This window comes from Eurypyga helias, unplaced genomic scaffold (genome assembly GCF_000690775.1).
Source record: "Eurypyga helias isolate BGI_N326 unplaced genomic scaffold, ASM69077v1 scaffold19484, whole genome shotgun sequence".
In the NCBI taxonomy this organism is placed as follows: Eukaryota; Metazoa; Chordata; class Aves; order Eurypygiformes; family Eurypygidae; genus Eurypyga; species Eurypyga helias.
The window spans coordinates 238-26515 of NW_010245853.1; the positions used below are offsets into that span (position 1 = coordinate 238).

Genomic DNA, 26278 nt, shown 5'->3' on the forward strand with positions numbered 1-26278 from the left:
GTGAAGAAATTGCCCTCCTCGCATCCCCTGTGAAGCTCTTGGTAAGGCAACTGCGCTTCCGAGGATGGAAAACCTCACGACTCTTAACAGTTTGCAGCAGTCTCTGATGTATGTTTGGAAGCGAACCTTGCCTGCTCCACGGAGATGGCAGGGTTTGCTTCAAAGCCTTTCTCCCGCTCACAAGGCCTCTGTGGCCTTTTTGCGCTGGGGAGGGCTCTGGGGAGCCTTCGGGACCATGAAGTCGTGCAGACCACGTCACCCACTTAATCTTCGTGTGCCGAATCGCAAAGGTCTGTACAGGTTGTCTGTGTGAATTTGCTGCTGCATCAGAGGAGCAAAGTCCTCTTACAGCTCCTTTCCACTGAAGTGTCTAGTGCCGCTTCTGCCTGTTTCCTTTTAGCAAGCTAAAGATTCCTAACGTGGAAATTCCTATGGTGTGTGTCTAGTTTTTGCTCTGGAAACAGACTGGGAAATAAGCGTGTGCGATTGGTCTATGTGAAGCTGTCTGTTTCCACGTTGGAACCCTTAGCCCAAAATATTTATGTTCTTCAATGAAAACTTACTCCTAAATGAAACACTTCCGTTACTGCTCATGTCAGTTTACATCCAATGAAAACAATATATATTTATTTAAGGTGTCTGCACAGTTGTTACTTCAGGGTTTACTCCTGAAACTTAACCAGCACAGTGGCAGTGTGCCCAGTCAGCTACTAGGGCTCAGCTTTTGGGTGATAAACAATGATAATCTGATCGCTTACAACTTTGTGGGCAAATGCAGTTGGAAATAGACTAGGCGCCTCTAAAGATGTTGCCTATTAGAAAGCTTAGAGTGTGACTCTTACCTTGTCCTCCTTTCCCTTGTTTCTAAATGATTTGGTGGAGGAAAGGTGAGGTGCTGGTAGCCTTTGTAACCTCCTCCTGTTGTTGGATGATGTGGTGTGAATGAAGCTCTGCCCTCTCACCAGAGAGACGTCGTGCTTTGGTCAGGGAACCTGGTGCGTCGTCGGGAATGGGAATGTGTTGGGGTTGCAGTTGGCCAAAGTCAGTCTTTTAACAAGTTTTTTATCAAAAAAGGCAGTTGTGGCAGACCCAAAGGCAATTTTTTCCCCTGTCAGCTTGGAGATCTGAAAGTCACGGTGTATGTAAACAGTGAAGTGGTGTGGATATTGGCTGTTGTGGGGTGGATGTCTCTTTCTGCTCCATAGAAAGAGCCTGGCTCATGCAGCACTGGAGTGGGAAAAGGCTGTCCTGTTCAGCTCCAGCAATGGTCGTTTGCTGTTGAGGCTGGCAGGCCTCTGTTATTCTGAATGAAAACCTGGGGAAAAGGAGGAAAAATGGCAAAGGAAGGGTAGCGGTAAGGAGAACAAGTGGCCAGCCAAAGAGAGGGGATGCTACTTCCCTCCTCACACACGCATGAGTAAGTTACGTGAAGTTAAATGTTGTTATGGAATGCAGCTGGACAAAGTGTGTTTCCTTGTGCAAGGGGTCACTCGCTGTCTTTTGTTTCCCTTTTCTGAAAGTTACACGGTTTCCATTTTGTTACTGATAAAAACCATTCAGTTTTAAATTGGTGCTGGATGACTGGAAGATTTTACTCACCGTTAATTACAGTAACCTTTTCAATCTAAACCACTTATTTTTCCCAACTTCTCTGTTTTTGTCTAATACAAATTAATTAAGATTGAAAGGTATATTCTAAACATTAGTGAAAACACTGTCCCTTAAATTACACAAGACTAAGTATTTGTCAATGAGATGTTTAGGAAGGAATAAGTGCTTTAGCTAAAAGGCAGTGAGTTCTGCCACAAAAAACTCCTGCTCTTCCCAGTGATAACACATACACCGATGAGCTTATTTCCTTCTGAATCCTGCTGCCTTAGCTGGTGGTGCACGTAACTGTACGTATTGCACCGCTGTGGTCGCAGTTCACAGGAAGGCTGCTCTGCCTTAGAGACATGTAAGAAATAGATGTTGGCACATTCATAAAAAAACTCATGTTTTCTTATCTGTAGCATTTTTCTTTTTGAACTAGCCTTCCCTTTCTAATTAAAGATGTGCTCCTCCTCCATCCTCTACTGGGTTGTGGCAATCATGTAGCGCTTAGTCATTTGCCTTCTAAAATCATTGCAGGATTTTTAATCCTCTTGATAATTGAAGGACTTAGGACTGTTTAGTCAAACAGCACAGTGAACAAGTGTCAGACTTGCATAAAGGCATTTCTGCCTCGCGGACCAGTATTTGATGAAAATGCCAACCTGCTGTTTTTTGCTTCGTACCTTGACTGACACTTAGTAGCTGCTGCGGTTTCTGGTCAGCCTGGTGACTTCTCTGTCTTTATTATGTCTTCGTAGTACATTTTCTGGAGTAGAAATGAAAGGATGGACTGGAAATAAAAAGGAAGAAGAGCTGTTAATATTTAAATTAACTTTAAATTACCATACTACCAAATTAGTTGGAAACGTTAATCCAGTTTTTGTCTAAATTGCAGTCTTATGCTGCACTCTCCACTCTATTTCTTTTACTCATGAGTGTTTTGTGTACTTTCAGGTTTTCTAGGTTGTGTGCAAGTCACATTTCTTAATGTAAATTTTGTCTGTAGCTTGACACTGCTCCCTGCTTCTGCATTTCGTGCTTCATAAAAATTAGCGTAAGATGATGTGGTCTGCCAGCAAGACGTGACTGTTGGAAATAGAATTCTGTTTTGTCTGAAAGGTCCCAATAATTGTTTTATTTTCTTAGAGTTCAGTTGATAAGCAAACTCAACTCTTCTGGAAAATCACGATTTTTCTACATCTTCTAGTAAAGCGCTTTCTTAGCAATGTTTTCCGCACTCTTAAGCGTAAGGTTTCCTGTGATTTTTCACTTGGGTCTGCTCGCTGTACACGTGTGATCACGTGATTATAAAGTGCTGTCAGACGGGAGGGCGGGTGGTCTGGGAGCAGCATCCAGTGGGAGTCTGTTTTGGTGCAGCATACACTGGGGAAGAGTTTGATGTTTATCACCATCCACCCCCTTTTCAGATGGGGCTGAGTTATACATTTCCAATCAATGAAGATGACCAAATCCCCCAGATATACAAAGTAAATGGAAAAGGAAGGCTGGGGGATATCTGGTGTTTTGTTTGGTTTCCCCCACCCTGCAGTTGGTTCTGATGCAAACTCTTTTCCACAGAGATGTGCCCGTCAGGTACTGAACATCTTGGCAATATCAAATCCTTGACTATGACTTTTTCTTCTCCCTTTTGTAGAATCATGGCGAGTCCAAGAACAAGAAAAGTTCTCAAGGAAGTCAGAGCGCAAGATGAGAACAATGTGAGAAAATTACAACTTTCTTTACCTTACTTGTGTAGAACTGGATATTCTTTTTGCCTCCTCCAGATGTGTGTTGAGGTCTGCTGCAGCTGTTGGTTGTGTAGGACTCGTATGGCTGATTAATGGCAATAGCAAGCGTGGGTACCTCGTATTTGTGTTAGTTCTGGGAACTTTTACTCATGTCTGTATCATAATAAATTGCAGCATATTTGACACAAGTCTTTCGGAAGTTCTAGGAATGCTGTAACCCCTGGAGTCTGTTAACAAGTGATGTCTTGGGCTAAGCTTAATTAAAATGGCCTATTTCAAGTAGCTTGGTTATACACTGCCTGGAACGTGATCGCCCGTGGACAGCTTCAGTTTTATTTATAGCGGTGTGTTGAACCTTGAATGGGGATTCCAGTCCTAAGAGCTTCAGTTGTAAGAGCAATAAAGCTGTTTTTAAGGAAAACCTCTGTTCAGATCTGCCATCATCTAGTGCCAGGCTGTAGTATGACTGATTAATGTTCCAAACGTTGTATGTTGCATCTTTATTTTGCCAAGGAAACGTCAAGAATTCAATTTGGTTTCTTATTCTAAACAATCTGGAAACTAAATCAAGTTGAATTTTTTTGCTCCTTAATTTCAACTCCCTCATCTGCTTTACCTCACGGGTTTTTGGTAGTCGGCACAGTAATTTTTATAACCCAAGTCAGGCAAGTTAGTGACTGTTGCTTCCCATGCAGCATAAATAAATACTTGAAGGAAGCTTATGCTGTCAGGGAAGGTGTTTCCAAACTCCAAGAACTCTCCCTTTTGAAATGATTTTGTGTGTAACCTTTCCATGACCTGATTCTTTGAGCTGTAATGTGGAAACTTCAGATGGACAAGGGATGATTGAGCGTTAGACACAATCGTTTTTCTCTCGCAGGTCTGTTTCGAATGTGGTGCCTTTAACCCTCAGTGGGTGAGTGTGACCTATGGAATTTGGATCTGTCTGGAGTGCTCAGGAAAACACCGAGGCTTGGGAGTTCACCTCAGGTCAGCCTTTGGAGCAGAGGATGGACTGAGTTGGGTTACCTCAGGGTGCATGATGGCTGTGAACAGAATGTATTGCTTCAGAAGGTCATAGAGTGTCTCAAATCCAACATTTCACTGGCTGTTTTGCTTCGTGCTCCTCTGTAAAGTGAGATTTACTCTCTGCCTTACCTGCAGTTAGGTAGGGCGTGTGCTTGCACCAGTGCTGCTACCTTATGCCCAGTTCTAAAAAGTAATGTCTCTAGTTACATCTTCAGGTTGTGGGGTGGTGTTTGGTGATACTGCACAAGTCCTTGTACTCTATTCTTTTAATCTTGTATCGTCTTCATCGAGTAAAACTGAAACAGTGCTATAGCAGCTTGAGAGTTGAGCAAAAGAAGTCACAGCACACTTACAGATGTTTCTGCAGTGTATGCGAGTGTACAACACAGCTTTCTTCTGTTCAATATTTTCGTAATAGAAATGATAGGGTGGGTTTTTTCCAAGAAACATGCTTAACTGAGATTGATGTCTATGGAATAAGAATGTTATGTGTTCCGAGGACTCACAGTGTGTATATATGTAACAGAGGCAGAGGATGGGATAGTTACTCAAATGAGGAAGGGAGAGAAAGTCCAGGGGGGAGATCACCAAAGCAAGGAGGCCATTCATAAGTAAATGCTTTGCTTTTCAAGGGGTGATTTGAAGCTCATTAGTGAGTAGAAATTGCATAGGAAATGAGTTTGGACCTATTCTATATGTTACATGAAAGAAGAAATGAAATTACTGAGATGAGGGTGTGAAGAAAGGTGTTTCTTTAGGGACACGCAGAGAGAAATCAGGCAAGATACGAGGTTTAAAGAGCTTTCTTGAAGGTGATGTCTCACTTTTCCCCCTGTGTCTGTGTGTTTGACAGTAGGGTAACTGCAGCCATAAATGCCCTGGGATGCAGTCAGGCTATAGGGTGGGCTGTTTTGAACAGTTGAGCGGTCAGTACCTGATGGCTGTTACGAGCAGAGGCGTGTAGCGGCGCAGGAGGTGTCCTCACCGGTCGTTTAGGTGTAGCTGTGAAAATAGACAGGAAAAGAAAATAGCAGAGTAAAGAAATATGGGACAAGTTTCTTCTGTGGAGTGGGTTAGGTTGATTTCTGGACTGGAAGAAAGCTGCTTTTTCTGTCACTTGCCTTCTGCTGGCTGTCTGAGTGCCAGTAAATGCTGTACATTTTAGTACATTTCAGTGAGGATTTGACCATCTTAGGATGCTCTGTCTTTCTACACTTGGGAAGTGTTCTCTAACATATTTGTACTCCCAACCTTTGAGATAGGTTGCAACCTAAGGTTTTGGATTGTTTTGGTCCCTGCTAACCTAGCAGGGAATTATAACAAGCTGTGATTTTAATTTTTCTTTTTTTTAAACTGCTTTTCAGTTTTGTACGTTCTGTAACCATGGACAAATGGAAGGATATTGAGCTGGAGAAAATGAAGGCTGGAGGTAATAGCAAATTTCGAGAGTTCTTGGAGTCTCAAGATGACTATGATCCCTGCTGGTCAATGCAAGAGAAGTACAACAGCAAAGCTGCGGCTCTTTTTAGGGATCAGGTAAGTTCATTTCTGTGTGTGGGTCCTCGTTCCCTATTATCTGACAGTATCAAAGTACTTTGTAAGCACTTCTTTTTGAAGGGGGAGGAAGGAAAGTGGCAACCTTTTGAACCTCTGAAATGGTTCTTGAAAGGGAGGAGTCTTGGAGTGCTTCTTCCCAGCTCTTGCAGGAATTTTCTGTAGAAGCTTTCTCTCTTGCATTTAGCTGAGGGCACTCATTTTTCACTGCTGCAATTTGTTGCAGCTAGTTAGTGGAGCTGTCCCAGTCCACCGTAGACAGTTTACTACTTCAGCAGTACAGTGTGATCCAAAGTGATTGTGGATAAATCTTTTGTGTATATAGTAACAAAGTGATAAGTTAATTTTCCAGACACTGGCAGGCCTATAAACAAATAATCTAGTAATTGTAAGGGCATTAGCATTTCGTGGGGGTTTTGGAATTTCCAAAACTGAGCTGACAAACACCTTGAACTCGTGAGCTTAGACTTGCAAAGATGCTGTATTTCTATGCTGACCCTGCCACCGGAGCAGTAAGAAGGTGCATTCTGAGCTTGCAGGGGTTTCTGCACAGCTTTGAAATGTGCCTTGTCTCTTTGAGCTTTGGAGGTTGCTAAGAGTAGGAGATGGCTGGCTAAAGTGGAGTATCCTGATGAAAGCAAAGAATTCATGAGCTCTGTGCTGGAGGCCTTTTAGTATGTGAAACTGCACGGGGAACTTCGGAGTTTCTGTGGCAGGGCCTCTGGAAATCTTGTATTAACTTGCTGAATTTATGGCTTGGATTGGAGGAGCCATACGGGATGTAGGGATGAAGTTCAGGCCCTTTGTTAGAAGGAGCAGAGAGAACATTTAAATTCTGTGTATGTGCTTTAGCTGCCCTGTGCTAGAGTAGAAATTCACCTCTCTATTCCTCCACTACTGTGATTAGTGCTCATTTCTTTATTAACCTAGTCTGTCCTCTTCAAACCCAAGTTGCCTGAAATAAAACCAGTGTTCAATTCAACGTTACTAGCCTGAGATTTGGGGGGGAAAGAAAAAATCCATTTCTTGTGAAAACACAGTTGAATTGATCTGTGTAGCTGGCAGCAAACTGGAAAAACTACTTGCCCTTAACTTTACGGGACTGGGGTATAACTCGTATGGAAACTTTGACCTAGCATTCTGATTATTTTCCTCCCTCTTGTAGGTAGCTACAGTAGCTGAAGGCAAGGAGTGGTCCATTGAAACTTCTCCTGCCAGGAACTGGACCCCACCTCAGCCTAAACAGTCTCTCTCTTCCGCTCATCGGTGCGTGTTCTTGGGATCTAATTTTGGTGTTGTAACAGCAGGGTCAAAGCGTCGCGTCTGAATGCCTGCTGGCTCTGTGCTGGTGGCGGAGGTGTCTGAACAAGCATTTCTTTACCTGAAGTTAAGGAATATGAGGTAGCAGAGCTTTAATTTCTGTAGTAATTCCCACCTCCTCCACCTGAACCTTAAACCATAGCGGAGACAAGTGAGGAAGAGCAGAGGACAGGCCGTGCTGTTTTTATCTTGACTTGTAATGCACCGCGGGCGAGTCATCGAGCGGGTCACACGCGGTGTGTCACAGCCTTGCCTGAGCTGCAGCCCTGTTCAGTTCGTGACTCGATGCCAGGGAAGAAGCAGGCTTTTTCCTTATGGCATTAATGACTAACGGGAGCGTCAAAGCTGGACCGCAGCAGCTTTGGTTTTCTGCTTTTGCATGTAGTGGTTGTTACTCTTTGCACTAAAGAGTCAAGTTAACTGAAAAAGCAGTTGTAAATCAAGTGAACGAGCACTTCGTGCCTGGCCATCACCCAGCAAGCTCAGGGACTAGCCGTAGTCTGAGTAGCATTGTCTGGGTCTGGGGGTGCTGTTACTTTATCCATTCAATACTCCAGTGGCTTTTAGTGGTTGCATTAGAGTTCTCTACTTGACAGGCGGAAGAAATAATCAATTTTGCACTTGTATTATGATGATATATGTTGAGCTGCACTGCTGAGCTAGTGCTTTTTGCTTTACACAGTTTGAGTCTTAAATCTTTCATTTCACTAGTTCTGCTGGACAATCGCAGGCTGCAACTGCCTCCTCTGACAAGGCTTTTGAAGACTGGTTAAATGATGATGTCAACTCCTACCAAGGGTAATGCAATATTTATTAACGTTTGGAGTGCCTGGCCCTCTAGCATGACAAAGACTCAGATGTTATACTGCAGCTGCACCATTGTGATCCTGATTCACGGGTTAATGGTTACATCTTGTTTAGTATTAAAAATATGTTGATGATGGACGATGGAGGGGAAGGGGAAGGAAAGTGCCTCAGTGCACTTGTGTAACAAAAATGTTTGAGTAGCGTTGGAGGAAGAGCTGGTAACTCCAAAACGTTACTGTGGTGGCTCCAAACTAGGGCATTTTTAGTGTATAGAATACCTTAAAATGATTTGTGTTCAACAGGGGTGTTTATAAAGGTAACACTGTTTTCTTCTTTCTTCCCTTTTCCCATTTTCGTGTATCACTGTTAGGATTTACTCCGACTTCTGATGTCGGTTAAACCTGGAGGATCATTGAGACCACATTAGGTTGCATAGGGACCACTTTAATTTGTGAGGATTCCCCCGTGGATCCTTGGTGGTGTTGTGCCTTTCTGAAGTGAGTGGGTTTTATTCTGGGTGCTAGGTGCTTCAGGGCTTTTCTCCAGGTGTATTTCAAAGTCTGTGAAACAGTTGTCATTCCTTCATGCTTTTTAGCATGCATTCACTAAACGTGAGACAAAAACTAACACAGACACTGTTCATTCATTTCCTTACGGTAGTGGCCAAGAGAATCGCTATGTGGGGTTTGGAAACACCGTAAACCCTCCGAAAAAAGAGGACGACTTCCTGAATAACGCTATGTCTTCCTTGTACTCGGTAAGGAAATGCTTGAAGCTTCCCGTGACCCGAGTTACTGTTTTCTTCTGGTTTATCTCATTTTATCCCGTAACAGAAAAGGAGAGGAGCACCTAAAGACTGCAGGTGGATACAGGGAGATGTAGAGTATTGGTTGTGCTCTCAAAGAGGGAGAAGATACTGGTGGACTTTAAAAGGCAAAGCAAAGGGAGAAGCTTGAGCAGAAGTTGGGAATTATGTCTGGTAAATAAGGAAATGAGGATGTAGAAATGGAGTAAGAACTGATACTGAGCAGGGCTTGGAAGGAAAACAAAAGTAGTTGCCTGTTGGGAATCGCAGTTAGGCTGGTAATGCTCTAAACAGATTAACCAGATTAGGTGTGTTCAGTGAAAAACAGCTGAAGTGTGTGAGTACGTGGCTGCCAGGAGCCCAGAGCAATGATGAAAACGTTTGAAATGTATGTGACAGCGTGTGAGGAGGTAACAGCATATGGTGGAACAGTTGTCACCGTTAAAGTAGAGATAGTGAAAGATGCATTGTTGAAGGAAAATGGGAATCGAGTCGGAGGCAGCAGGGACATACTGGGGCTTTGCTAGGCTGCAGAGTAACAGCGCTGAGCGGTGTCTGGGAGTCAGCCACTCTGAAATGCAGTGAGGTTTTCTGCCAGTGTTGGTGGCTGGTAGTCTTCTGTAGAGCCTCATCCTATTGTTGGTCTAAATACCCACACCAGCTTCCATTGCTTGTTTTTGTGGATTTTAAGATGCCTTTGTCCATTGTGTTCTAGTGACATTATTGTAATGCTTGAGCAGTATCCCACAGGGTGCTCAGTGTAGGTCTGCTGAATATCTTCTAGGTGTGTCATAGAAGGTAGGCCAGGGAGTTCCGATCAGAAACCAGGTCTGTAGTGTATGGCAGATGTGCTGAGGACAGCAAAGGAGAGGTGACACTTCTGTCCGAGCTACTGCCAGCCCTTTACTCGAATGCGTGATCTCATGGAAATTTGTGATTAAAATGCCCTCTCGTGGCCACGGGTACGCACTACAGCGCAATTTTAGGTTTATTATACCGAGACTGAATACTTACATGCATATTCGTTCTAGGGAGGAAACTCGTTTTCCTTCCACTGCCTTTGATTGCTTGTCCCCACACACGCTACTTTTATATACGTTATTTTCTGCTGGGGTGTCTGCTGTAGAATTCACACTGACTGGACTATCCGACTTGTTCTTTAAAGAACAGATGTTGACTGCAGTTTACGTATGTATTGAGTCCTTTGAGACTCTGTGTAACATCAAAACTATGAGACACATCACGCCGCCTTTGTTGCGACTGGTGACATGATTATTTCTTAGTGTATCAGCACAGGACACTAAGGACAATTAACGAGAGACCTCAAAAGGACAGGCAAGAAAGAGTTTTTGCTGCTTTTCTAAAAAGACACTCAACCTAAATAGGTGGCGTAGTCAAATTAGATAGAAGGGGTGGTGAGTAAAAGGTTCTGTTTATGGCCTTTGTGTGGAAATTACCAAAGCATCCAGATTTTAAACAAAACTTCCACACTTTGATGGAAATTGAATTGATAAAAGGCAGTGGTAGCCGTGGATATCAACCTTGTGTTCCTAGCACTGTTTGAAAGATTCTGTAGCACAGCTTAAAGTTAGGTGGTGAGGAGCTGCAAAGAGAAAAACTTTGTGTCTGTTTATCTCCTTGTATATTTTACAAGGTAATGTTATACAAATAATGTATTATCTGGTATAATGTTATATACAAGGAGAACCACAGGCAGGTTAAAGTTCCTTTATGTATGGTGGGGTTTCTTCCACTTGTTTTGCTGGGTAGTTTCTAGATGAATGAGCTATTAACAACAAGCACTGAATTCTGAACGTTTGAGAAGTGCTTTTCTTAATGGTTTTGTTAAAAAGCAAAATCATTAGAAAAACACTCCCACTCAGCTTTCTTTTAGCTGGTTGCTTAACCTGTATCTGACAATCAGTAATTAGAAGAAACCTTTTCTCATTTATTAGAGAAAGGTCTTGTAAGAAATGCCTAATGGTTTTCAGATCTCCCAAGAACCAATGGGGCAAAATAAAGCTTTGCTTCTTTTGTTTTTGTAAAGATAAAGTTTGCAGGAAAAAAGCAGTTTGAAACTTTATTATGAAAGAGAAAATTGCTGAGTGGGTATTTTATGAATTGCTGCCTCATATTTTTGAGCACCGATTCTTCTTTTCACTTTAGCTTTTTCCAGGCATATATTTTAGCTGCTCTTTGCCCACCCCCCATTCAGTGCCTACTTGTTGAAGAGCCATTCCCTGTTTACTAAGCTTTTAATGTCTTTTTTTTCCCCTCTTTTCTTGGGGGTAAGAGGAATTTTTTTCACGTAACCATTTTCAGTAGAATAACTGAAGCACTCGGGTGAATCGCAGCTGTTTTTACACAAATAATGGCAGTTCATCACTATATTTTTTTTCACATAACCATTTTCAGTAGAATAACAACTGAAGCACTCGGGTGAATCGCAGCTGTTTTTACACAAATAATGGCAGTTCATCACTATATTGCAGCTGAGTGAGAGACTAGTTTTTGCTCTTACTGGGGAGTAGTTCTTATGACTGCAGGACAAGCTGCATTGGCCACACTGATTTAATTTGACACCTAATAGTGAACACTTGGTTAATCACTGTCATTCACATGTAACTTACAGCTTTCTCCCTTTCTTTTAAAGGGATGGAGCAGTTTTACAACTGGAGCAAGCAAAATTGCCTCAGCTGCTAAAGAGGGTGTAAGTAAACACAACGCGTTTCGGTGTAATTCTTGTGAACTCAGAGGTTCTAATAGTGAGGTATGTTACCAAGACAAGCAAAACTCCGCCCTTTGTGTATCTTTGCCTACGGCATATGAAATAGATGCACGCTGAATGCAGATCCCTGCCTCAACTATTGCTCGTGTTTCTGGGTGGGCATTTTTGTAAATTTGTCCACTGGGTGTAAGTGTCGAGAAAGAGCTCCACTGCCATTTTTATACTCCCTTGACAAAGAAAAAATTTACTTACAAAGCAGAAATCTTGGTCTGTGCCAAATAAGGCCGAATTGCATTCTTCAGCAGAAATTTAATACCAAGTTACAAATTGCTGATGGCTTTATATTCTTTTCTTTCCTTGGATTTCTCTCTACTACAGCTGTTTTTTGTCAGTTTAAACAGAAAGCTTGTTGGGCAGAGGGACACTTTTTGGGAAAACCTGAGGGAGGGTCTTCACGCTTTGCAAATCCACACACTTAGGTGACAGTCATTCAGCTGACTGTAGGCTGAAGCCAGAGGAAATAAAAAACTTACTACGTTTTACATAGAGGATGGTGGGAAGAGATTAAATGTTTTTGGGACAATAATGCATCACAGTCGGTTTTGCTTAGTCTTCTTCCAGACTTTAACAGTCATCTCGTACTTTGGGTGACGCAGAGAGACAAAGGTATTGGCTCACCAAGGTCTTGTCCATATTGAAGACCCTTTCTTCCCCCTGTTACAAGCTGAGAAAGTGATGCTTCTCCAGGGTAGTCTGGAATGCCAGAGGTGGTGATATGGGCATTCTCTGTTCACTGTGAAATTCTGGCAAAGGTCCATCTATCTTGGAGAGGATCATGCAGCATTTCTAAACACGTGAATTAAAAAATCCAAGGTTTTATTTCTAGCAAACTTGAATGTATTTGCTTCTTCTCACAGGCTACCAGATTTGGATCTCAAGCAAGTCAAAAGGTGATTATATTTTTATCTCTGTCTTATTGACTGTAACTGACTTTAAATGTCACGTACTTACCCACATCAATTGACTTAGGCTTGATTATCAACAGACCAGTGTGTGTGTCCTTCATAGTGCACTGTAATTTTTAGGTTCTCGATTTTTATTGCCATGGGAATTGCCATCAACTGCAGTGATCAAATTAAGCAAGAAATAAACAGTGATACACCCGGCAGTTACACACAGCAGAGTGTTGGAGAGGCACTGGAATTAAAAAGCACTTAATTCATGCTTGCAAACATAAAATATCCTTCCTTTATTAAATGTGATCTGTCTTGAAGGAGTTTCCTTGGTGATATAATGGAAGCCATCATTCCTAAAGCCTAATACAATATTACAAATGTGAACTGCTCAATATTGTTACTAAATTAACTTGCTTGTGTGTATTTTAAAAAGTAGCAATTGCAAAAGCATCTTCCCTTTCAAGTTAGGGTTAAAACAGAGACAGTCAGACTGGAACTACACAGAGCTCTGACAAAAGCAACATCTGTTTGCATGGAAATGTTTTAGATTCAAATATAAAAATGTGTTATATATGATCTTAACGTGCCAAGGTTGTGAGTGAGAGAGGGCTTGCGTATCTTGATGTACGATGTAGTTCAGAGGAGAACTCCCTGTAACTCATGCCAGGCTGATGCTACACAAACAGGCTTCCTGAAGCGCAGAGGCTGCTGTTGCTCCAACCCAGTGTTAAGCTGCAGGTGTTGGTGTTCAGACAGCTGTATGCAGCAGGGTTTAATACTCCAAAGAGCAAGCCAAACTTGGGCATGATTTGCAACAGGAATGTCTTATTAAAGCACCCAGACCTGGTCGTTAGAAGCTTTATTTGCTGCTTGGCTTACGTAAGAAAAACTCAGTGTTGTACGAGACCCCCACCCCTTCCACAGTTTCCCTTCTAGAAAACAGTTTCCTTTAGTAGTATTAGCAAATGTAAATATGATACTAAGTGTAAAAGCTCATCACATCTACTGACAAGGACCGCAACAACGTGGTGCTGCAGACTCTAAGCTGTGTTACTGACGCTTAAATTTGGTTCCTGAAACCTGCTCCTTTGCTCTGTAGCATCTTTCTGATGTGATACATCATTTCAAAGTATATTTGGTGTCCAGTGACCAAACGTATTCACTGTTTGCCTTGTCAGTAGATGTTGAAGTTGGAAAAGGTTTGTGCTACTTAACTTGCCTGGAAAAATGCTGCCAATTTTTTGCTAAAAGCTGCTTCTACCTTCCTTGCTCTTTCTCCTTTGCTTTCTGGGTAAAGTTTTGGGGCTACAAGCAGCAGCCAGAGCCGGTAACGCCCTCACATATATTCTTGTGCATGGACTCCTTGTCACTGTTCGTGCTGAATATGTGCATTTGCTCTTGAGCTGTCTTTTCTTTTTCTGCCTTAAGTCAAACCTGTTTCGAGTAACGCTGTGTTTCATGCAGTGATGTTTTTCCAAACCTATTTAAAATAGGTTAAATTGGATAGAGATATCCAAGCTCTGCGCTCTCAGAAAACATACTGTACTGTTGTCCGTGCTCTTTGTGAACGCAGGTGACGCCAGGATTTCCGTTTGCATGCCTGGCCCAGGAATGCAGTCTACCAAGAACTACCCTGGGATGTTGTCTGGAGGCAGGCCCTCTAGTAAATGCTCCGTTTGCAGCATTTGTCGTGGTGGTGTAGATGCTATCCTAAATTAAACAGTAATGAAGATGAGGAAGCAATTCAGGTGGAAACACGATTGTACCCAAATCTTTCCTTTCTGTATTTACAGCATTATGTGGTTGAGTGAATGGGATAACAGGAGAATTCTTCCTGACTCTGGCAGTGACTTCACTCAGCATTCATGAACTGTTAGTCTGAGCGCATTACCTCCTCACTGTAGAACAGAAACAGGTTGCCAAGTTAACTGACTCCGAACAGAGTCTCTGAACAGACTTATCTTTGAAAAAACCCTTTTCTTGTTTTTCTTAAGCACTTTCTAGCCTCACTTCCAAGGGAAACGAGCCTTACGGATTCAGTTACATTTCTTACCAGGTGGAAATGGGGTTACCTTTTACCTTTGTCTTCTCAAATAACTTTTGAACTGGTAAGAGGTAGAAGTGTTGGAGATAATAGTGGTTGAACAAAGAGGAGACCCTAGTAGTGCTGTGGCTAAGGAAAAGGCTTTTGGACACCTGGGAATGTGTGGAAGAAAGATGCTCAAGGTGCTCCATCCCCAGGAAGAGTATGAATGAAGGCTAACCCCCTAACCAATGTTAGCGATAAGAGATAAACCCTTAGGAAGTGAAACTTCATTAGTCTCTGCTAATTTTAGGAGTAATGTCTGTCTTGCAAGCAAACTGGCCCTTTTGGATTAATTGGGTTAATTTGGTATAATACAGAAATTCTGAAGAAAAGCTTAAATCAATCAGAGGGTTGTTACGGTGGTAGGGGAAGGAATGATTGGACACGAAACATCAGCAATCCCTGCTGTCCCTGTCAGCCTCTTATGGAGGTAATTCTGTGCCTTCCACTGGGGGCTTACATCTTTGCAATACAGACACCTCTGACGTGCATCTTGGCTGGATTGCAGCAGATCTCTGAAGTTCACCTTGCCTTTTTTTTTTCCTCCCTGCAAACCTGGAGCTGTAGAGAAGATCACAGAAATCTTCTGTCACAGCTTTGCCTCTTGTGTATTGCTTAGAAACAATTGGGCTCTTAATAGATGACAGTAGCAGCACTGCAAGACACAAGAATTGCGAAGAGTGGGCCAAAAGATGTAATTCCATTAGTAAGGAAAAATAAGAGTGGATGAGGTCAGTTCTTCCAAACAGCTGCAGCATTAGCTGGGGACCCATCTTCTGGGCTGTTGCTGGTTGAACCGCTGCTGCTGCTTCCAGGGCAAGGTCAGACTTTGCTTGGGCTCTGGGCATCTCCCACAACCTTCTGCCATGTGTATCTCTTTGTAATTTATTTTCTTTTAATGTGTTCTGCAGCACTGTTCTCTGTGTGCTTTTCAGCTCATTCTGCTTGAATCAAAGCTTAAGGCTTCGTGTGTTTTTGGAGATACTGCTGAGAAATTAGCCTGCAGAAGATGTTGGCTGTGGTTTTTGGGTGTTTTTTATTAAAGGGAAAACATAACTGACTTTGTTTCTGTTTTGCTTTTAAATAGGCATCAGAGTTAGGTCAGACATTAAATGAAAATGTTCTCAAACCTGCACAGGAAAAGGTAACTCTGGAACCAGTACATTACTTGCAGAACATGGTTATGCTGACTTAGGGGGTGATTGTTTCCTCCTGCCACAACTGCCCACTCTGTCAGTGCATCTTTCTGGTTTTTCACATTCTAGCGCAGTAGCAAAGGGGAAACACAAACAGGTCGAAGCTGGTACGGTAGCAACGTAAGGTGAATGAGGGTAACATCCCTCCACCAAGCTTTCCCATGTCCACAAGTGTCTCGCGTTCTTCCCCCTTACCTGTTTTATGAATTTCATGCTTTCAGTTCTGGAAGATAGTACAAGATGAAGATGCACCCTGAATTATACAACAATCAGTTATTTAAAAAAAGTAACTGTTAGTAGTAGCATCTGAGTGTGACGTTCCTGGTGTTTTCCCCATCTGCCTGCCAGCATTAGCTTCATTCAGCTAAGCATCCCCGAGCCACCGTGGTTCATCTGCTGCCTTATGGGGAGCAGTGGAGTTTGGGGCAAACTGTTTAAGGTGAATGGGGACAACTTAGCAATAAAAGTGACATGTTCATGCAACCCTTATGTGCTATTTGTTAAGACTATTCTTGTAGCCAGTTAAAACCTTTTGGCATGCATTTGTTCTGTGCTTCTAGAATTTTGGATCAGCTCCAAAATGCTGATGAAATCTTTCCGGAGAATGTGGTGCTCTATGTACCTTTTCCCAAAATATATTGGTTGTGATAGAGCAGACTAATTTTGCTCCCATAAGAGAAGCAGTGCCACCACTTTGGGGTAGGGACTGATTTGAAAAGAATGGTTTAATCACATTACAGACTAATTTATCCTGCATTACCTTTATTAATTCAGCATTCCATACGTAACATTTCAGATCACAGGACAAGACTCTAATTGGTTTCCTAATCCCTGGAATCATTCACAACTTATTTCAGAGTGCTTAGATGCCTTATTTTTAGGGTGCACTTCCTTGAGCTGATTTTTATTTTGTAGGACAACTTAATGAGAAAGGTTGCATTCTATTTAAAAAAAACCAGCTCTGCTTCCCTCAGGCTGTTGAGCTGTTAGCTCTAACCAAGTGTTGCTGTCTGGAGTACGTGGTCAGTGATCACTGCCCGGCACACACGTGGTTATATCGTCACTTCCTTTGGAAGAGCTGCCATTTATTAATGGGTAAAAGGCACCAATTGTATTCTGCTTGACCAAAGTTCAAAACCTTTTAGTATTTCAATAAACATGTATAAAAGATTGAGAATAAAATGGATCCGAGAGGTTTTTAATCTCTCCAGACCGAATCTTTTTATATAGCAAAATATATTTATAAAATGTCACCTTTGCAGATGTATTTGTACTGGTGTTTTTCAGCTCAGCATTAGTGTAACGATACCTTCCCCAAACTGCCTGTATTGGTAGAAAATTCCCACAAACCTCAAAGGACTGAGGTTTGCTCCACTACAGATCAATGGAATACATGTCACTTTCTCAACTTGGTTAGTTTTGACACAATTGTATTTTGACTCGCTTCCAGTTTGCGGGTAATTTTTACACCTTTTGGTTGTAGTTCTTAAGTCAGCTTGTCTTAAGGCTTCAGTACTGCTTTGTTTTAGGACTAATTACCAATACTTTGATTCACATAGGTGAAAGAGGGGAAAATATTTGAGGAGGTCACCGTGGGGGTGTCCCAGTTGGCCAGCAAGGTATGAAGTGGCCTGCCTGCCTTGAAGGAGGCCGAACAGTAAGCCAGTCTCCATATTCTTACGAAAAGTTTGGAGTGAGAGAAACTCACGATGCAGCTTTCGGCTGTGCCTGTGTGGAATACAGAAGCTTTGGAAGTGTAATTTTCAGTAGGCAGTACTTCTGCTGGGGTGTTACCAAGGTACACAGCTGTGGTGAGCCCTCGTAATAGTTTCACTGCGGGGATGGTGGAGAGTTATGGGACAGCCGGTCCCAGGCACAAAAAGGAAATGTCTGCTGGAGAATATGGAGACAGCTTGCGTTACGTTTGTACAGTTACACCTACTAACAGTCTGTACCTCTTTTCTTTGTCTCTTTGCTGTCACTGTGGTAACCTGGTAAGTGCTTCCTGCAACTGCCGAGTACCCAAATCCTGCACAACCTAATACCTGTTTCCTGGGTGGATCTGTCTTCCTAGCAGTGCGAAAGTCAGCACTGGAAGCTCTGTCATGTACCAGCTTAGTGCCTTAAATGTGGGGAATATTGGAATAAAACAAATGTTACCTGTTCTCTGTAGAGCCTGGTAACTTTTAAATCTGAATTCTGGGGTTCATCCTCTGTATCTGTGACTTAGAATGGTGACTTCTTCAGGTGTCACTTCAGGGTTTCTGTCTAATCCAACACCAGTCCTTTACAATAACCCCAAAGGATATGCCCAGCAGTCGTGCTTATTCTAGAACTCAACGTTTGGCCTCTTTTACATGGGCAGTGAAATACTGTTGAAGCAGGATGAAAGTAGTTTTGTATAGCAGTAGGAATGTAAACACTAGTTACATGAATTGTAACATCAGTGCTGTCGTTAAATTTAGTTTTGTATGAGGAGTAACTCCAGCACTTTCGTCAAGGAGAGAACTCAGAAGCTGTTATTGACAACACTGGGTGAAAAAGCTAAACTTGACCTGCTTTTCATATCTTCCAGCAGCATGATGCTGTTAAATATGTTCTTTACATCAACCATGTAACTGCCCATCAAAAATACTGCTATGTTGAGTGAAATTTTTCTGATGAAATGTGTTCTCTTTATCTGAACAAGCAGAGGAACATGTTGTGGCCTTTGCTGTTGGACCTGGAAGCGATGTTGTTTCAGCCCAGATGAATGAAGTGTCTGTTTTTTTCCTCTAGGTTCAGGGAGTGGGAAGTAAGGGATGGCGAGACGTCACCACTTTTTTTTCTGGCAAACAAGATGATAATTCTGAAAGGTATTTTTTTGTTATTATTTTCTCTCTCTCTCTCTGCACGTAATTGTATCTCCTGAATGTTTTCTGCAGTACAGTAGTAGGAGGTGATTTTTAAATATGAAGAAATCATTCTGTCTTTGCTAGTAGTCCTTTGTATGTCATATGGGAGGAATTCAACCAAACTGTTTGTTCATGACAGTTGTTAAACCAAGAACAAAATAGTGCAGGGCACTGTAGTTTTAAAACTTTTCAAAATACATATCCCCCCACCCTGGGCCTATTGGCACGTAAGTAAGGCTGTTAACAAAAATCTGTGAGTTAAAAGGTGAGCCTACACCAGTCAGAGCAATATATTTAGTTGTTCTGCCTTCATCCTCAGTTTTTGCTTAAGCAAAGGGCAGTAGCATTATAGTTTTCTTGTGGTCATTTATTTTTGTTTGCCATAACTAATTCATTTCTGCCTTCCTTCCTGCCCCGATAGAAGGCCAGCTGAGGGAGACAGCTACCAGAACAGTGGAGGGGAGGGCTACCAGAACAATGCTGTAGATCAAAGCTTCTGGGAGACCTTCGGCAACTCAGATCCACCGAAAGCTCATAAATCTCCAAGCAGTGAGAGCTGGACCTATGTGGACAATTCCACAGAGAAGAAGAGCTCCGATAGCTGGGACGTGTGGGGCTCAGGAACAGTCTCCAACAACAAGAACAGTAACAGCGACAGTTGGGAAAACTGGGAGACCAACTGGGAAAACACAGGAGGGGAGAGCAAGACCAAGAAACCTCCTAAGCCAACAAAAAAGGCGTCTTCGGCTGATGATGGGTGGGACAACCAGAACTGGTAGAACTGTCAACCCTGTCTTGCACAGCTAGGAAGGGGAGGCTGTGCTGGCTGATGGAGGAGAAAATTTTACGTGCAACTGGAGTATCTTGGTTGACCTTGCTGATCTGTTACTTTTGTGCTTCCCATTCGTTCTCCTTTCTTCTATCCCAGTTTAGGAAAAAAAAAAAGGTAGCATCTGTATCTTTTATTACATAAAGGTGGCTCTCCCTTTTTTTGAGCATAGCGGTAACTGTATTCTCCTTGCACTACTGAAGCTGAGTACAGTGATTTTTCTTAACACGAATGTTCAAAGGGAAGAAATCAGTGCAAGCACACTTCCATGCCTCATCCTTGCATTTGTAGGTGACTAGGTATTCGTCCTCGTGTAACGTGAGGTGGCCCGAGGTGCTCAGTGCAAAGGACAGGGTCTCGTGGAGAGAGAGCCATTACAGAGAAGCAAACTGCAGCTGGATAGATCTAGTTCAGATGCCTTATGGATTGCGCTGACCGTGTGAAGTCTGGCAATTCAAGATGGTCTTATATATACTTTTTATTTGAGCTTTTGTTTTTAAACTTTAAGGTTTTTTTGGTGTTTTTTTTTTTAGTCTTTTAAAACTTATTTTCTGCCCGTACAATTAATAGGGAATCTAGAGCTAGATAATTTGTCTGTAAACTTGTAGTTTCGATCTGAGCTGTCGAGGAATATCCAGAAAGGCTCTACTTGCTCTTCTTGCTCAGTGGGTTAAGAGTTTGCACAGTGCAGCTCTTCCACACAGAGAAAAGCAAAGCTGTGGTGTTCTCCCTCCTTCCCTGCACCCTCTTCCCAGCTTGAGTCTTTTATATAGTCTGGTTTTTTTCTCTTTCTTCCCTCCTTCTACCCATCTATTTTATCTATTCTGATAAAATTGAAACCTCTTTGCTGCTTATGGCCTTTTGGACATGTGTCTGACAACTTGGCAGTGAAGCAAATTTATTTAAAAAAAAAAAAGATTCCAGTAAGAAAAAATGGGTGGAAAAAATGAGAACATTGAGGAAGGGGGGGGCTAGCAGCAAGCCCCTTCAAGATGAGTAGATGTCTGGATTTCATAGTAAAATTAAGCAGATGTTTTCCAAATTAATCTTTATTATGTCAAACTGTATCTCTGTTTCTATCATGTATTTCTCTACATTTTCTTCCTGGATCTTGTTCAAGAAATACTATTTTTGAAACTTCAGAAACTCCTTGTCAGTCTTAAGGAGTGGAATAGAAGATTCAGCTATGTCTCGGTTTGACCCAACAGATTGCTTTGCATGACACAAACCGTAACGTCTACAGAAGAATTGTGACTTAGGGACAAAGATGCCCTCTGTATCCCATTTTATTTTGGGGGTGGGTTGCAAATGTCCACTCAGCCTGAAAACAGTGAGCTCACTTGGGAACTTCACACTGTGATGTCGTTGCGTAGTCCGCTTTACTACCAGCATGGAGTTCTTTACTGTGGACCCTGTAAGTCTTAATACATACCTAAACAGCCTTTTCTTTTAAAAATGAGCTAATTTGTTCAAGCAACCAACCTAAGGGGTCAGTTACCTTAAATACTGCTTCATTTCTTTTTCTCTTCAGAGGTGTTCAAGCTTACAGTAATAGCATAAAAAGGAAGGGAAATCATGAATCACCTCAAAAGTAGCAGATTTTAAAGGCTTAGTTCTAAGTAGAAGTAGCTCTGCTGCTGTATTTCTGTTAGTAGGATCTTTCAGATGGTGAACAAAGTATTTTTCTAGTTTTCTCTACCCTGCCCTGCAAGAGCTGGGATTTCTTTTCCCCCCGTTGCTTCTCCTGGTCGCGTGGTCTCTGAAGCTGGTGCAGCAGGACCCAAGCACGACTCTAGGCTGGGCCACACGAGACTCCCAGGGCATTCTTGCCGACACGCTGACCCTTCAGAGGTGCCAAAGTCACGAGAGATCTCGGTGTACCGTGCTGCTTGCGGTCCCATCGGCAGATGTTTGCGGCCTGGCTGTAAACCAGTGATTCTGTTCTTGTTTTTCTGCTGTTCCTATACCTTTGTCATAGCCTGATTGCATGTCAAACGTAACCTTGTATTTGGATGCGTACCCCTCCGTTACTGCCTGGTGTGGAACTGCGGTGCATGCACTCCGGCGGCGATGCTGCGCCATGTGTGCGGGGTGGCGCCGCCCGGTCCCCGACGAACGGTTCCGCTTCACGGAGTGTCCCGGTGACGGCAGAATGCAGCCGGTGGGTTGCACTGCCTGACTGCTGGTATCTGCCTGGAGTGATGTGAAGCTGATTCGGCTTCCTGTGTACAATTTTATTCCAGTTCTTCTTTCATAAACCTCCTGAAATAGCTCGTAGCAGGATAAGCGTTGTTTCAGTCCTTTCAGTCAACGGTGGTGTGATGTGTACGCGTACGTTCTCGGCTGTGTGGTTTGCCTAGCAGAAAACTGGTTTATTTATAGATCATTTGCAGCTACAATTGGCATAAGCCGTGTTTGTTCTGGTTTTGTTTTTATACACCTTAAAACCCTATGTTCTAACTGAAACTGAACAGCCAGGGCCCCACTTGGGCAGAAGCTTTGGGTGACAATTTTTCTTCCGGTTGAGGGGACGGTGACAGAACAGTTGCCATCCCGCTTTTTGCAGTGCTGTAGAGAAGCAGCAAGATGCTACAACTCCCAGAAAGGTGTTACTGGAAGAACTAAATTCCAGTATAAAGGCAGAAGGTGTAACTGCAGCCACAAAACCAGTGGACCAAGTGTTCTGTTTGACAGGCAGATTGGTAATTTTCTGTGGCTTGTCTGAGTCTAAACACCTTACTGTGTCTTCCAGGGCAGAGATTGAAATGAGATCATCTTCTTTTGCAAAGCCTCTGTTTTATTGGGGGTGTTGGTTTTTTTTTTTTAGAGTAGGTGGCTGGGAAGTTCCAGCAGTTTGGAGAAATGCGTCCCGTCAAGTTGATGTGGGGAGTGAGTGTATGAATTAGACTCTTATTTTTTTTAATCCCCCCCCCCTCTTGGTCACTACTCTCCTTGGCCTGGTTGTGGGCACTGTAGGCAGAGGCACTGGGTGCAGCCTGCTGGGGCTGAGACCGCTTCCCTGAGGCTCTGAGCGAGCGTGTGCTTCGCCCAGGCTTTAGTCTCGCTGCCTGTGCTCCGCCCTTTGGAGTATGAGCAGGGCTCTGCTTCCCTTTCCATTCCGCGCCGTGTATTAATGATTTTCAGTCATATCTAGCGAATTGCCAGGAGAGGGCGGAAGGTGAAATGGCTACTGCAACAATCAGACACTTTAACAATTGGTTTAAACTTCCTGCTGTTTCAAACTGGCTTATTCCTTTGTATGGTTTCAACTTTGGAAAATACAGAGCAGCTGGATTCCTACGGACAGTCTGAAATGAGAAAACTTCAAGACATTCAAACGAGGTGCCGTTGCAAAAGAGTGAAAGGTCTTAGAGAACGTTCCTGAACCAGGAACCTAATCCTAGGAGTTTAGCGGTTATCTGAAAATGTTTCCTTTGTGTCTTGAAACCTGGTAATAATTCCAACACTTCAGGATGTGCTTGGCCAGCTCCCCCTCAAAGCTGAGACCTTGAGGATAACGCTGCGGCGTTTATTTTCCAGGCCAGACTGTGCAACATTCCATGGGTTCGTAATGTATTTATCAGTGTAATGACCTGTGCAGTAATTTACCAAGTGTAGGTGAAACCTCTGTTGTTTAATCCAGGATACATTTAAAGATACAGTGGTCCTCTGGGAGAAGGGCAGTCTACCAGGGCGTTTTGGTTCTCACCCGACTTTGGCGATATTGAATGTCAGGAACCCTGCAAAGAAAGGCTTGTGCAATCCATGACTGAAACAACTCAAGAAACATTTTGATGTCCGTTATTAGCGTTCGATTGTGATGGCTTAGTGACTTCTAGGGGTAGAGCCCTCGTTCATTCTCACGCCAGCAGACTCTTGGTCGGCATGGAGTACTGTATCTTTAATTTTCCTGATGTGTTTTTTTGTAACGTTCACCGGAATGGCAATTTCGGTGAACACTACTCATTGTTCTGTGGAGTGGTACTGGACTTGAACCGCCCTGTCATCTTTTAACGAGCATTATAATAAAGCAAAGAGATAAGGAGCAGAATGGTGTTTAGCCCTTTTTCAGGAGACTTCAGTTAATTCTGAACTCCTGTACGTCAGTGTAGGTGATGCGGCCTTTGGAATCCAGTTAGTACGCTTAGCGTCATGGAGCAAACTTGTGGTTAAGAAAGTAGGAAGGTATTGTTAGAATACGAGTCTGGAGTGGGCCTGTTGGAGGAGAGCCGCTGACACGAACGCGTGAACGTGCGCGCTGATGCCATGGGTAAACGCTGCCGGCGGCGAGGGAGAAGGGATGCTTCCAGCGAGGGTGACGGAGCCAAAACCGGGTGTTTCATCTTTACGTTTCACTGGAGTTTCACAGCCTAACTTGAAATGCTAATTTAAGACCTGTTAGAATTAGGAACAGTTTTAAGACCACACTGGCTGCCCCCTTTAAAGGGAACTATAAATTAGAACTTTAAGCAAATGGATTTATGTGCTCTGAGATTTATGAGCTTTGTACCAAGGCACTTAGCACAGGAGAGAAGGTAACTTGTAAAGCAGTTGGTCTTAGCAAGAGGCAAGATTCCTCTGACTACTCCGGCAGCTGGTGGTGATGCTTCGTTTAGATTCCCATGTCCTTCGCTAGCCAAACAGCCATGTGAGCCCCCCAGGCCGTTCATGACTGCGCTGAGCTTTACGTAGCTGTAAACCACCTGCTACGTGCTTGGTGAGCAGCACTGAATCCTACTTGCCTCGCAGCAGTAACGGTACTGATTCTTACACCGAAAAGTGGACGTCTGGGCTGGGTAACGGCACTGGTGTTATCCCGGGGATACGCTGTGTCCGCTCTCACCGTAACATCCTGTGTCAGGGGCCGCTCTGTGTGTTGGATGCCGTGTTTTCGGCTGGGATTACTTCAAGTGACCAGGATGTGCTGGTTCTGGAGAAGGTTTTTTGGCCCTCTGTTCTACAGCGTACGGAGCCAGTGACCTAGAAGCGTAAAAAATACCATGGAAAGCAGCAATTGCATTCGGAAATTCGGGCTGAGTGGAATCAGCAAAAGCTGAGAAGAAAAGTGGAGTCTGTGGACCTGACCTGAGGGAGGAGAGCTCGCTGCCAGGGTCCCGATGCCCGTCTCCTGCTGGGTGAACGTTTCTCTGTGCCTTCGCACTGGTTTCGTTGTGCTCCAATCCCAGTGACGTGGGCACGTTCGGTTTAAGCTGGTTTACCCTTGCGCAGCACTTTGTGTGCTTTCCTAGCAGGCTCAGAAGATGCGTGCCTGGGCTTCCTGGGATCACAGCTCACTGTTTTTTAGTAACCAAGCATTCGTGCCCTCTGAGATGCCGGAGCCAGCAGCAGGTCTGTGTCCCAGCTTCCCTTCGGACACCCTGTACCGTTCCAGTGGGTTCCTTGGCACGCGCTCACCTGCAACGCGCTGTTGGCTCGCAGGAGCTGGCTGACCAAACTCCACAGGTACCCCGGTACAAAACAGGCGGCGGGACAGGGCGGTGGCGGTTCGCCTCTCCACTGCTCCGACAGGTTTGCAGGATGCGGCCGTTGGGTGAAAACACAGTCCTGCAGGGAGAGCAGCCGGGTTCTGCTGTTGGGAAGCTGTAAAACCCAAAGCTCTGCGTACGTGCTGCACGATCATCGTCGGTTAGGCCACTGATTTGCAGGAAGGCCAAGACACGTTGGCTCCAGCTGTTTGTGCTCTGTCAGCAAGAAGCTGCATCTCATCAGTAACGCGGGAAAAGAGCTTAACCTCCGCCGCTGAGCAAGTCGCTCGTGTTTGGTGAGGTGAAAATTCACCATGTTTTTCTACCCCGAAGCGATGCTCTGCCAAGCTCTGAATTTCACCAGCACAGCCACAATGGCCACTTTTAAACTGGCCAAAAATGGAAGTGATGAAATAAATACTGAAAAAACCCTCCTAGGAGAAACTTTGTACTTGCAGTCACTGGGGGAAAGTGGGACAGCCCGAGTCTCTGGGGCTGGTTACAAGGATGCCAGGAATACAGTTGCGTTGCACTTCACCAGGACCGTGATGGCTGCTCAAGCAGGAAAATCCAGTGCTATCAGCTCTTCAGTCTGTAACCAGTTTTTGTCTTTCCCTTCAAGCTCTGCCAACGCGTGCTCCCTCCGCAGGCTGTTCAGCTTTGCTGAGCCTGTTGAATTTTACAACAGATAAATCAGCTTCTGCCGGGAGACACAGAAAGCCTGGAGTGTGTCTTTATGGGAAAGAAAAAATGCCACTTCTGATTGAAATGCTACTGCTTAATTCCAGCAGTTCTTCACTGGATTGCTCCGCTTGCCTTAAATATAGAAGTGCTTGACTGCCTGGGGCTAAACCCACTTGTAAGTGCGTTTTATTTCCCTACTCTGCAGACACAGACAGTTAATATATGTAAATTGATGGCCAGGCTATGTAAAGGTGGTTGTGATCACGATCAAACTAGGAATTTTCTTTACAGAAACCTTTCTCTGTGGTGCTAGTGCACAGAAGTTTTTTTACAGTTTGAGTGAACGGCCATTCTAACTCTGCGTTCCCAAATTTCCTATTGGCTCCAGCCGTCAGCTCTCCCTTTTGGGCTCACACTGGGCTTGAATTGCAAGTTCAGCCTACCTAGACAGGGCTTGGGCTCCCCCGTGTTGCTGCAGTACAGGCAAGAACAGAGTCTGAATCAAACCGCTCATGCCTCCAACTTCCTTGCCTGCGCCACGGTGTGTGTCTGAGCTGGTGGTA

The 26278-nt window shown here is 43.7% G+C and overlaps 1 protein-coding gene across 2 annotated transcripts; it reads left to right on the top strand.

Moving 5' to 3' along the window:
• Window positions 1-3251: 3251 nt before the first annotated feature.
• On the top strand, window positions 3252-19744 carry ARFGAP1 (ADP-ribosylation factor GTPase activating protein 1). Of its 2 annotated transcripts, XM_010150217.1 has the most exons (13): window positions 3252-3311; window positions 4222-4331; window positions 5735-5906; window positions 7090-7190; window positions 7956-8042; window positions 8712-8808; window positions 11510-11566; window positions 12502-12534; window positions 13838-13867; window positions 15714-15770; window positions 17382-17441; window positions 18607-18677; window positions 19141-19744. In XM_010150217.1, the coding sequence occupies exons 1-13, from the start codon at window positions 3252-3254 to the stop codon at window positions 19493-19495; spliced, it is 1290 nt and encodes a 429-aa protein (XP_010148519.1). In that variant the 3' UTR covers window positions 19496-19744. The 2 variants fall into 2 exon arrangements, with proteins under 2 accessions (XP_010148519.1, XP_010148520.1); XM_010150218.1 differs by lacking the exon at window positions 13838-13867 and having other exon boundaries at window positions 18601-18677.
• The last annotated feature ends 6534 nt before the right edge of the window (window positions 19745-26278 follow it).

Coding starts and splice junctions, on each gene's coding strand:
- ARFGAP1 (XM_010150217.1), top strand. CDS start 3,252: ATGGCGAGTCCAAGAACAAGAAAAGTTCTCAAGGAAGTCAGAGCGCAA. Junction 13,868..15,713: donor ACAAGCAGCAGCCAGAGCCG/GTAACGCCCTCA, acceptor GCTTTTAAATAG/GCATCAGAGTTAGGTCAGAC. Junction 17,442..18,606: donor TGTCCCAGTTGGCCAGCAAG/GTATGAAGTGGC, acceptor CTCTAGGTTCAG/GGAGTGGGAAGTAAGGGATG.